This window comes from Coregonus clupeaformis, chromosome 14 (assembly GCF_020615455.1).
Source record: "Coregonus clupeaformis isolate EN_2021a chromosome 14, ASM2061545v1, whole genome shotgun sequence".
Lineage (NCBI taxonomy): Eukaryota > Metazoa > Chordata > Actinopteri > Salmoniformes > Salmonidae > Coregonus > Coregonus clupeaformis.
Window position 1 is genome coordinate 39,143,771 of NC_059205.1, and position 16,421 is coordinate 39,160,191.

The window sequence follows — 16,421 nt, forward strand, 5'->3', positions numbered from 1 at the left end:
ACAACACTGACCCATAGAGGTCAGCAAGCAACATCTTCTGCCACTTCATGGTCGCCAGCACTTCTTCTGTGCAGCTCCAAATATTGACTACGACTTTTTTAGAGTGGGAAATAGAAAGTAGATAACACACACATAGACATATTTTATGTGTAACTGTAAAATATAATCACCTTCATAGGTAGGCTATAGGCATTGAAATGATGGCCCTAAATGGGCCAGTATGAAAATGTATGCACTCACTAACTGTAAGTCTCTCTGGATAAGAGCGTCTGCTAAATGACTTAAATGTAAAATGTTGTAGGTTCTAAATTAATGATTGATTGAAAATGTGGATTGAAATGTAGCACTTTGAAGCTATATCTTCCTTTCACACACCAATATAATCCATACATCTACCTGTAATATGTTGAAGAACTATCCTATGTACATTGTGTGCTTATACCTTAGGAGACTTCCCCTCACCCACCTTCCCTCTCCCAAGGCTCTAGGGGCATGACAGTAACTTCGAAAGACCCAGGTAGCTGACAAATTAGATGCTGTTGTGGGAAGCACAGGAATTTACAGCAAACAGCTTTCATCTACACAGGTGGACCTGTTGTGTGGGGGACAGTGGTGTTGGAGTCATAACAATGAGGCAGGAAGTCATCAGAGAGGCCTAGTCTTCACTACTCTAGTAGAACTGTACCTGACCCTTCTTATTCCTCCAAGCATTAGCAAGCTAGCAGCAAAGATTGTGGCTAGCTGAAGTTTGAGTATTTGTCAGCGCAACAGAAGGGGGAAATAGTGTGAACGCTCTGTTCAATCCATATCGCGGAAGTTCCGGGTTACACAGTGATTTAAATGTAAAGACAATGTTCCTACGTTAGCGGCGACTGCATTCATGGTAAACGCTGCATAGGCTCAATTGGAAGTTACCATACCATTTCTATCGCGCAATTAAACGCTTCAGCGATACAGATTTAATAGAGCCCTTCCTCCATGACCAAATCATAATTTGTATATAAAATAACAAGTGTTATATTGGCTTGAGGTAGGAGAGAGTCCTTGAGTTGACTATTAAAGACGTCCTCCAGTGATTTTTCCTCTTGAAAAGTGATATCCCAAGTATAAATACAGTAAAGTACACACTAAAGGGTAAAAAAAAATTGGGGGAGGCAAATAGGAGTAGGGCATTCAAGGAGTTGGTCCGATGGGAATTTGTGATGTCATTGCTTGAGGCACAATAGAGGAGCCATAGAGAACAAAAGAGGAAAGCCCACCCCACCCCCCACTTGTGTCATGACATACCTGGACCACCTATTGAGATGTGCCTTTTGTTAAGTAAATCAGGTGTTAAATGAGGTGAAAAGGAGACTGGAGTGCCACTGGAGTTCTGGAAAGAGAATGATTGACTAAAGATAAGACAGCAGGTCAGGATTGTGTCCACTACTTGCACCACAATAAGGTTGATGGAATGGGTTTCAGATACACAATCTTAAATATTTGTTATTTGATGAGCTTCTCAACAATGTGCCCTGGAGAACTTGTCGAGGTCAGCAGGGCTATTAAACAGGACTGTGTATTTACCCAGCAAACAGATCTGTCACTAACAAGTTGTAAGATGACATAGGGAGGTGATAAAGGTGTTGACTGTGTTAATAGACGCTAACAGAAAACCCACACCAGACTGAATTAATTAAGAAAATAGAAACAGATAGGATTTTTTTTCTTCATTTGAATTTATTTTGTTAGTTCAATTCCTATAGAAGGTGAGGGAAAATAATGGTCACACAAGGGTTTTCTTGAGCATAGTTTTCGGAAGTCACAGTGTTTTAGACATCGACAAAAAGAGTAATAACACTTCAATTCATTACATGAAGAAGGAAAGGCGAGGAAACTAAATATTGTGGACAGTGTCTGCCACACCTCTCCTTCATTTTCAAGTGAACCCTTCTCTCCAAAAAACAAAAACCCCTCTACTCATTGTGGACACCTCCCCCCCACTCCCACAACCCCAGCCCCCCCCCCCAAAAAAAAAAAAAAAGCAAATAAACAAAAACAACTCTTCAACAATAGATATAATTATATATAATATATATTTACTCTTTAAAAATAGAACTTCAGTCTAGTGACTAACATCTGTACAAACTACAAAAATAATTTTTTTATATAAATATTTATATGGCATGTCATACATTTGAAATAAAACTACAACCCTATGCAGAACCCCCACCCCCCACCCTAGCACTCCTATAACTTACACACTCATGTATTTCTGTATTGAAGCAGTGAATGAATGTAGGATGTACTTGAAACTTTTTTACTTCCAGAATGCACAGTAGCTACTTTATTTTTCTTTCATAACCCTATGTACAAAAGAAACCCAAGCTACCACTTAAATCTATTACATTTCCCTGCATTTAAATTGGCAGTGATGTGACCAACTGAACGACCAACTTTATCCATAATACAAATGTAAAAAATAAAATAACAACAAAATCACAGAAATGCTGGCTTGCATGAGGCCTACACTAGAGACAGAGAGAGAGAGAGACAGAGACAGAGACAGAGACAGAGAGAGAGAGAGAGAGACAGAGAGACAGAGAGAGAGACAGAGAGAGAGACAGAGAGAGAGACAGAGAGACAGAGAGAGAGAGAGAGAGAGAGAGAGAGAGAGAGAGAGAGAGAGAGAGAGAGAGAGAGAGAGAGAGAGAGAGAGAGAGAGAGAGAGAGAGAGAGAGAGAGAGAGAGAGAGAGAGAGAGAGAGAGAGAGAGAGAGAGAGAGAGAGAGAGAGAGAAGAGAGGGAGAGAGAGAGAGAGAAGAGAGAGAGAGAGAGAGAGAGAGAGAGAGAGAGAGAGAGAGAGAGAGTGTGTGTGTGTGTTACTGCACTAAAAGCACATACTTCCTCCATGACACAGTAAGTGGGTCTTGGGAGTAGTTGTCCTGTTCAAAATGCACTACCTAGTCAACAATTGCACAAGGTTGAAATAATGTCTACCACAACCCTAAAGCAGCCCAAAAAATGTAAAAACAACAACAACTAAAAACTCCCTTTGCATTTGATGTAAATTCCCTTTCAGAATAAGATTGGGTAAACAACCAGCATTAGTCAAATACTACCCCCTAGACCCCAGTTTAGTTAGAGGACAAGGGGGATGACAAAGTTGACCTTACCCAATATACAGCTTAGATAAACTCAGGAAAGAAATAAAACCCTTATCACAGCTCCTTCAAGTAATAAAACATGTAGACTGCAAAATAACAACGAGACGATGAACATAACGCAACATGCCAGTGAGCTGTGACACAATGAATGACGCTCAAGAAACTTAAACCCAAAGTGACACAAGTCAAATTGCTGACTGCACACAGACATACAGAGCATTACAGAGCTACAGGTTAATTGAAATTGACAAATACATGGTAACATATTAATGTACTGTCTGAACACAGGCATTATTCTGGATGAACAGCCCGTGTATTATGGAAAAAGTCAAAGTGGGAGATTCTATTGTTTTGCTAAATGTCTATATATCATGTCACATTAGTAAATGAAGTACATATCTGGGGATTCTAAACTCAAAATAAAAACGGTGAAATGATGCTCTCAAACAAACGACATATATCATATTTACATCCAACTTTGAATATATATACTGTGCTTATGTATTTCAAGAGGGAAGGTGTTGTGAAGGCACAATGGTTATTGTTAGAAGGGAAAAAATATTTACTGAGCTTGTTTGTATTTGTACAGTGCAATCATAACCAACGATGGATAATCAGAATAGATCATAGTGTGTGTGTGTTACAGAGCTTAATCAATAAGACGCCCTCCACCCTCAGCGTAAGAACATCTAGAACATCTAAAGTTATTTCTCAACTTAGATCGGGGGAGGGGGGTACTGCATATTTTCAAGGCAAATCATTTCCATTTTTTGAAGTGTAGCAGCAAAAAAACAAACACTGACCTTATATTTTCAATAACCTAATCTTAATAATGTCTCACTTTTCAGAACTTTTTTTTACATATAGCACATCTTCTTAATCTATACAAAGGGAGGAAACCCCCCCAAATCATGTTATACATCTGAGTTTTACATAAGAGAATACCCAAGTTATACAGTACTCTTTTAAATAGTTGTTTCCCTCTATTTAGTATTAAAATATATACTCATACATTTATATATTCTTAAAACAATACATTTTTTAATATCTTAAAAAATAAATCCTCTTGTCTGTGTGAGGTCTATGTACAGTTGAAAGAGAAAGGGCTGGGTATCGGGGACGCCCAAGTGAGAGGCAGCCAGCCAGAGATGGATTCCAGACATAGGGGGCAGGATGGGGTAGCAGGGTGTCTAGCAATCTTTGGCTGCCTGGATCCGTGGGCCAACTGGAACACAAGAAGGAAGAAAGAGGACAGTGAGAACCATTGTTGAACAGCAGTCATAACTGCACACACAGAGACATATACAGACAGCCTATGTACAGAATGTTAATGTAAAAATATGCTAATATAGCCTAATGTTGATCTATATAAAATGATGTTTTAGCTTCAGCATGAGACTCACCTTGTTCCTGGTTCGCCTGATGCTGGTTCTGTACAGATTACAGGTCTTCAAGCTCCAAGGATTCACTCTTGGAAGATTGGGTAGCTTTCCCACAAGATTGTGAAGTCCTCTTAGTGTCCTCAAAGCAGTCTGATTCACTGTCCTCGTAGCCCTCGTGCATGTACCCATGGTAGGCCCCCGGCAAGCTGGGGTGCACAGCCACAGTCACTGAGGCTGTGGCCGTAACCATGGTAGTAACAGCACTACTGGCCACGATACCACCATTATAGGCCGGCATCTTAGTCCTGTTTTGATGAGGCCCTCTGTTGGTTTGAGACCTGGGACCACAGTGATTAGTCCTCCCAGGACCTTGGGTCCTGTCACTGGGTAAATGTTGCCTCCTGGGTCCCTGGTCAGAATTGTAATCATGTTTGTTATCCCACTGTGTGAGTTGAGAGCTGACCGAGGTCACCGCATTCGGAGAAGACTCATTTAAGAGTTCTTTCTGAACGGTTACGGTCGGGCCCTCTTTGAATGGTTTCACCACCTGGAAAAGTAGAATGATAATAGGCATGAGGTTACAACCATGATTTTCATTGTTAATAACAATGTAATGCACATATCATACAGTATTTGGGAAGTATCATGTATGAAATAGCAACTATACAGCAGCGCTATCATACCGTGAGTTTGGGGAAGCTGGGGTTCTTGCTGTCCTCCAGTAGTATATGAGAGGTAGGAGGGGTGATGTAAGGACTGCGGTCACAGTACTTGTACTCCTCCTCCCCTATCCCTGACGTGGTAGTCGTTTCAGAGTAGTATTCAGAGTCCGATGACTCTGAGAAGGCCTGTTGTCGTGGGCCCTGTGGACCGTGTCCTGCGTAGTAGCCGTGGTGGGTCATGGGAGGGGGGAGGGGCTCCGGCGACGGGGTGGGCAGGCGGCTGCCGTTGTCGGCCGGGGTGACCTCCGGGGGTGGGCCCATGAGGGAGAGCAGCACGGGCAGCAGCACCAGTCCATTCAGGATCCCCAGCACGGTCAGGATAGCCAGAACCGCAAAGAAGTACCTGGAACAACCAACACAGAGAGAACATTCGGTCACCAAGGCTCCTTCTGAATGGGAATAAGCAATGCCACCAGCACTCAGGCACATTAGTAAACAGGCGACACGAGAGAGATAGAATCAGACCACCTCCCTCAAGCCCTAGGTTTGGCCCTACTTTCCCCCTTATTTTTCATTCCCTTTCCCCCCCTCCCCTCAATTTCCTCTCTCCCTCTGTCCGTCCCTCTTTACTGCTGGCAACTTGACAAGTTGGAAGAACATTCCTGGCCTCCATCTTCTCCCTCTGGGAGCCCTCATCTATCCACAGCACTGCCACTTCCTGAAAATATGTGTTTACATTAGCCAGCAGATCCTACACGTCAGAAACACCAGGGCCCTCCCTCCCTCCCTCCCTCCCTCCCTCCCTCCCTCCCTCCCTCCCTCCCTCCCTCCCTCCCTCCCTCCCTCCCTCCCTCCCTTCCCTGTCTGACTGCAGGCTGGGGAGAAGAAACGTGCCCCTCCTGGCCTCTGAGCTGCTGCTGCCGCTGCTGCTAATGTACTTTTCCCTTTAACAACTTAATATCCGAAGTCATTGAGCTCCAATTTCAGCGTGGCGAGGGCAAGGCACCTCTGTGTTTATACTGGGCTGGCCAGTGGATCCTGCCTGTTCTTCCTCCCTGCTGAGCCGCCTGCCTACGTCAGCCAAATCACATCACACCTCACAGACACTACAGGAGAGAGATAGACAAGGCCTGTTGGATGGATGTGTCCCAGAGCTACTGTTACTCCTATCCTGTTTTGTATTCAACGTTACTGCTGGTTAGTGTGTGGAGTGGGCCACAAATGATAGTAGAGATACAGGTAATGTACATACAGTCAGTGTCCCTTTGTAATGAGAACAGAGAGGAAACCGTATACTCAGTCTGTTATCTGAAGGGAACCAGAGTGAATGGGAAGCTGCTCTGGAAGAAATGTGTGTTTGTGTGTTAAGGGCAGGGGGTAAATCAGATTCTCAACATGCTCCAACTAAAACAGCCTCTGATGCTCCCAATGCTGTTGAGAGCCTTGTCTTTGTCTCTCATGGAGTTGTATGGAGCTGTTGTGGTTCCTAGCTCTGCCCTAAATGGTTGCGTGGTGAATGGTACTCTATAATGGGCTACAGAGCTGTGAGGTTGCCTGGGTTTATGTGAGCCTCTCTGTGCTCTGAGGGAGGGCTGAGGTTACCACAAGAAAGAGCGCATGAGAAAATTAGAGAGGACTCCACTTAAACACTAACAGAAAACAGAGAGCTCAGCTCTTTTCACTGTGGTCCAGACTTAAAGAGGTAAGAAAAAGAGAGTGGATTATGAAAAACAAGGACATGGACAATAGCATTCTGGAACTTTCTTTCATCCCCGGCCCGACTCTACCATGCCGGCTTCGTTCGTGTCACACCTCAGAAGGGAAGGTCATTCTTAAAGTTTGGTATAGCACTTGCCTTTATTTCACCTCGTGCTCCTCTTGCACCCTCCCATTTACTCTTCCACTCTCCCTATGTCTGTCTCTTTAACAAGGCCAATGGAGGCCTCTCTGTTTTACTCCTCAACTTAACTTGTTATTACAAAATACTTCACCAAATATTTCAGTTCAGTCATCTCAACCATGACCATGCCTGACTTCAAAAAGACACACACATGACTGGTCACTTCTTAAGCCCCTAAAAGTAGTTTCAAATGAAAACACACATACCCTAAGGAAGAGTAGAAAACCAGATGAAACAGAAACCACCATCTCTGTTCACCTCTAGTTACCGTCCGACTCAACTCGTTAGATACTCAACCACTCACTATAATAACTATCCTGCATCTGGGAAAAGTCAAGAAAAAAAGTCACTTGTTTATTTTACTAAGTCAACATTCTGAAAGTGGAGCTTGATTTATTTAAAGGGTAAAAAAAAAAAAAAAGAGAGTACCTAAACTATCCACGGGCCCCAGTTGGGTTAGACCTCCAGAGAAGACATAGTGTTAAGAATTCTGTTGTTTATATAAACTGTAATCTTTTCCATTCGGAGTTGGAAGGGGTGGCTCCTTTGGAGAAGGGCTGCTGAGCTCGCTGGGCTGTTTATTCATGGTACCACCGCCAGGAGATGTTTACAGCAATGTATTTATGCTACTCCCAAGCTAGAGGGACGGCTCTGCTCTCCTCTGCTACATCTAAACAGGACCTCCTAGTGTGAATGCCCTGCTCGTGCTGCCTGCTAGCCCACCACTACAACACACACAGTTAGCTCTCCAACCAACCTCCACCACTATCCTAGAACCAGCCACCCTCCTCCTCCCAACTCTCTATTCCTCACTCTTTCCCACCCTGCTGTTCTTGTCCTTCCTCCTTCCTCCTCTCCTCTCCATTTTTGGTGGGAAAACAATCTTTCCCAGTATCACCATGTTGCTTGACTCAAACACTTAAAGAAAGCTTGGAGCGTTTCTGCCAAAAAGCCACCCTGAGCGTATTTATATTTTCAATGTGCTGCCCTGCTTTCTCAGTTAGCGATTTTTATGTCATGGGCCTGTTTGAGGCTGTTCTCAAGGCTGTGGTTTGGTTCCAGCTGAGGCCAGATTCAGCTGAAAAACATTGCTATTAGCTTTTTTCCACTGATGCATTTTGGCAGTGAAAAAATATCCCTCCAACAGAAGCCAGAGGCCTTGGTTTGGAGTGAGGGTTGTGGTGGTGACTTCTGGTAGGGGTACAACTGACCAGTTCAAACCCTTTTTTAAAATGTGGTGCCCTATTTGGGCACAAAAGCTTTCAACCGGATGATTGGAATGTTTACAGATTCCCTATGAAAATAATGTGTGTGTGTTTACATGCGTGTGTGTGTGCTCGTATGTGTGGTGTGTGCATGTGCGCGAGTCACCACCCAGTGGGTAGTCGAACATTTTCATGTTTACGAGCAGCTGTTCCACACCCTTGATGTTTTCTCCATTTGTTATGCTGTGAGGGTGGGGCCATTAGGACGCTGGGCACTGGGGGAGGCAGGCAGGCAGCACGAAGGACTGACAGACAGGACCAGGTGGGGGGTCCGCATTCCCACCTGCATGCACCCCTTACCCCCGCCCACACTGGCTCCCTCACTCAGAGGGAAAATACAACTGTCTCCATGCATCAGCCCCCTCAGCAACATAAACATAAACATAACACCAGCACTTCCTCCGTAAGGCGACATATGGACTGGGGGGAATCTGCCCTGGCGGAAGTGAAGTCTCTCACACTCACCTCAGGATGAAGTCAAACTCGGAGCCAGCCAGCATGAGGACCCCTAGCAGAGTAGAGATGGCCCCGTCAATCACAGGGGCAAACATGTGCTCCAGGGCCACTGCAGAACGCCTGTTCCTATTCCCTATGGCCGTCAGAAAGGCCTGGGGACAAGAGAGAGGAAAGAGACAGAGGGTTAGGGTCAGGCTGTCCAGTAGAACAGACTCATTGGAAAAAGTAGCAACTAGTGGCTACATCATCATTCCATCCATGACAACACTTTTTATCTTCATTGACTTTGTTTTGCACCCTTCGCCATAGAGTCAGGGAGGTTTCTTACCAGTGCGATATGGACAGTGAACTCGACGCCGATGCCCACAGAGGCGATGAGGATAACCACTGGGATGGCACTGAGCTTGATGCCGATCAGGCCCATGATACCGAACAGCTCCACCGTCATCATGGCCAGGATGAAGACCTGAGGAGAGGAACACGGGTTGGTTAGACACTGCCTCAAACTCTGGAGTCACAATGAAACACAACCATTGAAGAGTAGGTGAAAGTGTTAGAGAGAAAAAGAGAGAAAGTTATGTCTTGCACCCACAACTTTCAGTGCCTATTTCCATAATACTATTAGGTAAGAGTTAAGTCTTCACCCCACAGAATCTTTGACCCTACATTCGGAAGATTCTCACTGTCATCTGCATGGCATTGAATTACACTCAGGCCCTAGTCTCACTCCCCCTCCCCCTCCCCCTCCCTGGCTGCTCCCTCTTTCAAGGTTGCTGAAATGAGTGACAGTGTCAGACAAAATACAATATGGACTCTCACCGCTCCCCTTCCACTGCTTGTCATTTCTCCTGACACAATTTCACCACAAATGTACTTCTCCAGAAAAACATTCCCCTGTTTTTAATAAGATAGAGAGAGAGGACTTTGAAAATCCTTAGCCTCGTGAACCTCTGATGCTGGCAGGGGTCCCAATTTGGTCACGGTTAAATTGGAAATGATAAAACCCTGTTTTATTGCGCGGCCACATATAGGCAGTGAAACTATAGAGGCTCCAGCTTAAAGAGAGACAATGTGACTGTGCACATGTAGGCCTGAAAGGATCTCACCCCCCCCACCTCCCCCCTCTCTCTCTTGCTCTCTGTGTGTTTGGGAAGATTGTGCCGTCTGTCTTTCAGTAGGACTGACTACTTAAATAGTGAAATGAAATACATTCCAATTCCAACTGAAACCTGTGCCACACTGACTGAACCACGCCACTACAGCCCCAACGGTCGGTCACGAGAGTCACCCTTCAGTGCGGTCTGACCAGGCGGGCGGCCCAGGGACCCTCCCCTCACGACCAGGCTGTGTGAAATGTTTCCCAGCCGCTGAGCTGACAGGCCGTCTCCCCCCAGGCCTGATGGATGGATTTAGCAGGCCAAGGTCGCGACTGGGCAGATCCGTCCTGTCCCCAATTTTTGACAAAGGGAGCTGGAGGTAAAGCCTTCAGCAGAGGCTTTGCATTTCCTTTTCTAAGACCGGCCGGGCCAAATTAGAATGACAAAGGCCTGGGGGGTGTGAGTAGCACCCTCTGGCCAACCCGCCAAGGGCCCTCCCCAGAGATGGGGCCTCCGCTCCCTCTGTGGCAGGGTTATTGAGCTGTGCTGAGGGAGGGAGGCCTGGGATGAGGAGGAGGAGGACGTGTAGGAGGAGAAAGAAGAGGAGGGGTGCTGAGCTGAGGGGACTTACAATGATGCCAGCGGTCCAGGGGTTGAGCAGGAGGATGGCACAGACCAGGAAGGTGCAGGCTAGCACCACGCTGACCGCCAGGAGGAACCAGTGTCGCAAGCCGATGTACTGCTCCCAGAACAGGAAGGGGTAACCGTTGGGGTAGTTGAGCACACCTTTACGGGTGAACTCCTCGCAAATGGCGCGCACGCTCTCAATACCCTCGATGAAGTCGGACGCCTGCCTCAGGCCGTTCAGGTAGAAAGGGAACTGAGCAAACTCCAGGGGCTCCGCAGCAGGGACTGTGACAGATGGAGGAGGAGGGGTTAGACACTCAGGTCCTAACAGAATGAAGTATTCTTATTTACAACCTGTTGTTAGTATTAACAATACCTTTACATTGAAGGAAAGACACAAATGTCCTAGACCATTATGAACTTGGATCATGGTAGCAACTTGATAAAAAATTATGAATTCATATGATTGTGAGGAGACGCCTAAAGTGGGACACTTACTGCGCAGATTCTCTCCGGTGGTGTCATACTTGTCGTGGATCCACTCGCGAGGGTGAGGGTAGAAGTTACCCTGAGAGGCAGCATAGCCCAGAGGGTCATTGCTCACCCACACAGTCAGGTAGATATAGAAGACCTCTGGGTGAATCAGACCCTCCTCATTCATCAGACGACGAGAAGTCAGCTAGAGTAGACAGACAGAGAGAGACTGGGTTTAGCATTCGCAGTAGCAGGACTATACCTTCTAACATATTGAGGGGTGATTCAACCTAACCAGGAAGTCCCAATGAGGTCAGAATACTTTTTCCCCCAAGGGAGACCTGGGAAACTGAATTATATTGAACTCAGTAGGGGCATGGCACTGTAACTGTACACACCTGGTTGTAGTTAAAGGGGTCCTTCTTGGAGCCGGTCTGGATGAGCAGCTTGTAGGCCAGAACACCATCCTCGGTGCCGTTACGGTAGTTATCCCAGGTGATCCTGCCTGCCTCCCAGTCTGCATCGAAGGCAGCCTGCAGTCCTAGAGGAGAGAGAAAAAGAACACAGGACAGAACAGGGTTAGCCGTCTCTGTCGGATCCACTTTTACCACTACATTCTCATGGTTATTATATCATACAGCTATTGACAGGGCCACAACATGCTAGGAGTTATACTTTAGAGTAGTGAAAATATGATGGTAGACTGGCACGTCTAAAATAAGATGTTTTACAGAGTGTTCTGAATATCAACCTCCTACAAGCACACACACACATCCAAAAACAGCAGTTCTGTTCCTCGTGTGTGGGCTGAATAAACTAACCAGCAAAGCCTTTCGTGAAAACCAGTTTCCACAACCTTTATCTAATTACAGGGACTAGAAAGGAATAGTATAGAGGGAGGAGTGGAGAGGGAGAGAGTATGTTATGCCACTCCAGTTCTCCATCGATTGAACAGTTCAGTTCCTCATGTTTTGGAACGGCGAACCTGGTTACCCGCGGCCCATCCTCGATAGCTTAATATTAGTTTAATAGCTTAATACCTTGTAGCTTAATACTTCCTCATGACTAGTCTAGGACCTCTAACAACTTTTAGCTGGAGGGAAGAGGCCAAAAGGTGAGGGAGATAACCTTTGGCCTTCCTACGACATCATCTGCCCTCCAGCCCTGCTGGATGGGGGTGAACTTTCACCACCACAGGCTTTCACTCACCTCCCATCCTCCACCTTCGTCCTTAGACTAAAGGTAAACATCAAACCCCAGCCTGTCACTCCAAAGGCCCGGACATCACCAAACTCTCTACCCCAAGGGCAAGAACCCACCACAGACTGAGTTCCCATTCAAACACACACACTGACTAATACTAGAATCACTATAGGGCTTCTGGAATGAAATAAAACAAGGTCTCCTTTAGTTAAACTGTATTTACCTCTTAGCCAGTCCTGGAAATAGTGCAGCCACATCCGGGGCAGCTGCTGGTCGCTGTCCCTCACCACGTACTTGACCGAGGTGAAGGAGTTGTGCAGCTGGATGAGGAGACGCTGGGAGCGGGCATAGTCAAAGCCGTCCATGGTCACAAGGTACATGTTGTAGAAGGAGAAGTACTTGAACTGGGCCTTGATGAAGTCGTACTCCTTGGTGTCGCGGGGCACAATGTCGGTCAGGTAGAGTCCGTCGTGGACCATGGTAGTTCCGTACAGGCTGAGCCCCAGCAGAGCCACGAAGAGGACCACGACCACCACCTTGCTCTCTGGCTTTAGGAGGAGAGGAGCGTACTTGTCCCGGGCAAAGCTTGACAGGTTCCAGCGGAAGAAGGGGAGCGGAACACACTCCCTGGCCTCCTTGGACTCGTCCATCTGTGCCAGGAGGTCCCGGGTGGAGCTAGAGGGGCTGAAGAGCTGGGAGCCATAGGAGTCGGTGGGGGAGGGGGGAGCGGGAGAGGAGGCCACCACCACAGAGGGAGGGCTGGTGGAGATCTGGGAGGTGGGGGGCAGGATGGTGACTATGTGCTGGCCCGCCGCGTCACACTGGGTGAAGGCCTGGACGGTGGTGGTGATCTGGGTGCTGGTGGTGATGGTGGAGCCTGTGTAGGTCGTTGTAGTCTGGGCGCCAGGCGCGTGGCTGTGGGTGGTGGTGGTGTTGTCGTTGGAATCGGAGAACTCCTGGGGTTGGATCTGGATGACCCGGGAGGAGCAGGGGCTGTAGAAACAACACAGGATGTCTAGACGCTTGTCCTCCCGACGGTGCAGGTCCAAACTCAGGATGGCCGGGAAGATGAGGAGCACCATCGCGAAGTTGAACACCACAATAATGGCCGCCTAGGGAAAGAGAGAGAGAGACAGAGAGAGAGAAAGAGGGGGGTGGGGTGGGGGGGTGAGAAAGGAAGGAGAGAGAGAAATACTGTTTAGGAGAGGGGCCAACCCTGTTCATGACTTCGCTCCACACCGCCACCTGACTCCACAGCTGCCGCCTTGAGCTCCACAAAAAGGTCTCTACATTCAAGCTCTCTTGCTGTTTTAGTGCCTCGGATTCAGTCCCAGAAAGTAAAAGAAAACGCTCCCTAAATCACCAGCGAAAATAGTCAACAAGCCAGGGAACTGAGGGTAAGGAAAGGGGACTCCCAAGGCCGCTGCTGCTCTTAAGAGCGTTGGGCCAGAAACCGAAAGGTCGCTGATACGAATCCCCGAGCCGGCAAGTTGGACAAATCTGCCATTCTGCCCTTGAGCAAGGCAGTTGGACATTGATTAAGGCAGCCCCCCGCACCTCTCTGATTCAGAGGGGTTGGGTTAAATGCGGGAAGACACGTTTCAGTTGAATGCATTCAGTTGTGCAACTGACTAGGTATCCCCCTTTCCCTCTCTGCGTGTCTGTGCAGGACCCCTCCTACCTCCCTACTCTACCGCCCTGGGGCTGACATTATAGTCGGTATGGTTCCACTGCACCACAGACCACCCAGGGGAAGGCGGGCAGATCACAGAGCTAGAGGCTGACGGCCCAGTGATATACTGATCCACTCCTCCTCTGATTATTTCCACCCTCCCCACCTGAGAGAGGAGAGAGAAAGAGAGAGCGAGAGGGAGGGAGAGGGAGAGAGAGTGAAAGGGAGAGCAAGAGAAAGCGAGAGAGGGAGCCTGTCCTGGCGTTGTAGGTGCAGCGAGCAATAAAAAGAGGAAGAGAAAAGAAGAAAGATTCCCCCTCTCTGAATAAATGTCACTTCTGAAAAAGCCTGGCAGTGTTTCCCTCGGTGTGGGTGCCTGGCACTCCTGGTTCCACGGCAGAGCTAGGCAGTGTAAACACAGTGAGGCATACAGCACAGTCTGGTACCTGCAGAGAGAAGGCACGCAGTGCTGGGATGGGGACCAGGGCTGCCATGAAAAAGGCAATCATGTTGTTGATGGAGGTGAGCGCCACGCTGGTGCCAGTCCTCCTCAGGCAGTCCCCCGTCCTCTCCTGCAGGGGTGAACCAAAACACAGTCAACGGTGTTAGTGCCAGGCCAGCCAGAGTACATGAATATAAGTCACTTTTATCATTCTAACTAATATAACTAAGTGTGCGTACCAAATGGCACCCTATTCCCTATATAGTGCACAGATTCTGACCAGAGCCCTGGTCTGCTCAAATGTAGTATACTATATACCTCTTTTGGGACAGAGACTAAGTATGAGGTTACAGTGGATCTACAGGTGATTGAACTAGGGGGCTTGGGGAGGGGAGGTAGCTAGCTTACCTTAAAGGGGATGTTGATGCCAGTCTCAGTGAAGGAGTGGGCCAGAAGGAACATGTCATCCACACCAATCCCCAGAGCCAGGAAGGGGAGAACCTGTGTGGTGGCAGCGTTAAAGGACAGGCCCAGCAGAGAGCACAGCCCCAGGCCAGCTGCCACAGACAGAGCCACCAGGAGCACGCCAGCCAGCCCCACGGCCCCCTGGGACTTGGCACAGTCCCAACGGAGCATGGTCACACAGGCGTAGGCCAGCTAGAAAAGGACGGGAGAGAAGAGAGAGCGTGAGGGTTTGAACTTTGAAATCAGCACAGGCGAATAGGCATCTGTACTGAACCACTAATATTAATGATGAACCTACAGTAGAGAGAGTAGGTTACTACTTCTTACCATGAGCAGGTAGCCTCCAGCCACCCGGATGACACTGACATCAGAGAAGGACTTCATGATGTCGTTGAGGGTGGTGGTGGAGAAGGCGTGGATCTCTGAAGTGGAGTTCTGGGGGATACTTCCATGAGCCACCTGGGAACAAAATAAATAAAATAACTGTATTTAAAATTAGGTGAGGGTCAATAATAGAATTGACAGTTTATTTCATTTATTTCTATTATATAAGCCAGTTGTAGTGACATAGTTTGCATGGCGGCGGCTGAGGCTTTGTCAGGTAATACTTAAATTCCTTTCCTGACAGTCCCATACAAACAGGGTATTCTTCAAAGATCAGGGCATGCCCATAACTTCCTATTTTGGGCCAACAACACACAAACAAGATAAGGGTGAGCCCCAATGAAGCTTGACAACTAATGACCAGAGAGCAAGGGTCAGGGGGATCAAATGAAATCAAATGGTCTCTCAAGCTACCCCATCAGCACCATGAATGGCCGACAACCTTAGGGGAACCAAACACCCTGCACTTTGTTTTTACAGTGACCTTCCCCCTCTCCTCGTCTCCCGTTCCCTCTCTCCCTCTCTCCCTCCTCTTCTGCGAGCGGGCATTGCTGGAGGCATGACCCTCCCACCCCTTCAGTCAGCATGTTGGGTGTCAGCTATCACAAAAACAGCTTGTTCCTATAACTGGTAGTCTGTCAGTGGCCTCCTTGGAGGACTCCGTTTACTAGGCAGTTGAGGATTGATGGAATTCAGGCAGAGGTTGCAGTGCCTGGGCCAAAGCCCCTCCTCTAAGCATGTGGCAGATAAACAGCATGACTCAAACTTAAAGGAGTAGGGAAAAACAAGCCAACCTGAGGCCAACCTAAAGTACGCTCTATGATTTGTTCTCTGATTTCTTATTTGCCGGCATATTACTCAAATGGGTCAAGACAGGTTGGTGAAAGGTGCAGGCGGCAGAGGCGGGGCGCTAGGGGCCAGAAACATAGGCTTTGTACCAAATGGCAACCTATTCCCTATATAGTTCAATACTTTGGACCAGGTGTAGTGCACTAATGAGTGTACTACTTTTGACCCATACATACCTCCACAAACTTCCTCTGCCAGGACTCCAGGATGGCGGTGGCCTTGTCCTCATTCCAGTTGATGTCATGGATCTCATAGTCATCCTTAAAGTGCTCGTAGAGCTGCTTGGGGCTCATCAGGAGAAACATGGTCTGGAGGGCCTCCGCACTGCAGGAGACAGAGAGAGAGACACAGTCAGACGCCTGCGGCCAAGTGAGCTCAGGCCACACAGAGGAGTCATG

General features: G+C 47.5%; 1 protein-coding gene across 1 annotated transcript in view; it reads right to left on the bottom strand.

The window, feature by feature from the left end:
• Positions 1-2,808: 2,808 nt before the first annotated feature.
• The window catches only part of LOC121580918 (protein patched homolog 1), a 30,653-nt gene continuing 17,040 nt past the window's right edge, over positions 2,809-16,421 (bottom strand). Inside the window, exons 8-20 of the mRNA XM_041896113.2 lie at positions 16,200-16,347; positions 15,118-15,249; positions 14,734-14,982; positions 14,330-14,455; positions 12,435-13,323; positions 11,407-11,549; positions 11,033-11,213; positions 10,539-10,819; positions 9,139-9,276; positions 8,820-8,962; positions 5,211-5,592; positions 4,549-5,074; positions 2,809-4,370 (exon numbers count right to left, since the gene is read on the bottom strand). Of these exons, the coding sequence (XP_041752047.1) occupies positions 4,586-5,074; positions 5,211-5,592; positions 8,820-8,962; positions 9,139-9,276; positions 10,539-10,819; positions 11,033-11,213; positions 11,407-11,549; positions 12,435-13,323; positions 14,330-14,455; positions 14,734-14,982; positions 15,118-15,249; positions 16,200-16,347 (3,301 nt within the window). The 3' untranslated portion in view covers positions 2,809-4,370; positions 4,549-4,585. The remainder of the gene's footprint in view (positions 4,371-4,548; positions 5,075-5,210; positions 5,593-8,819; positions 8,963-9,138; positions 9,277-10,538; positions 10,820-11,032; positions 11,214-11,406; positions 11,550-12,434; positions 13,324-14,329; positions 14,456-14,733; positions 14,983-15,117; positions 15,250-16,199; positions 16,348-16,421) is intronic.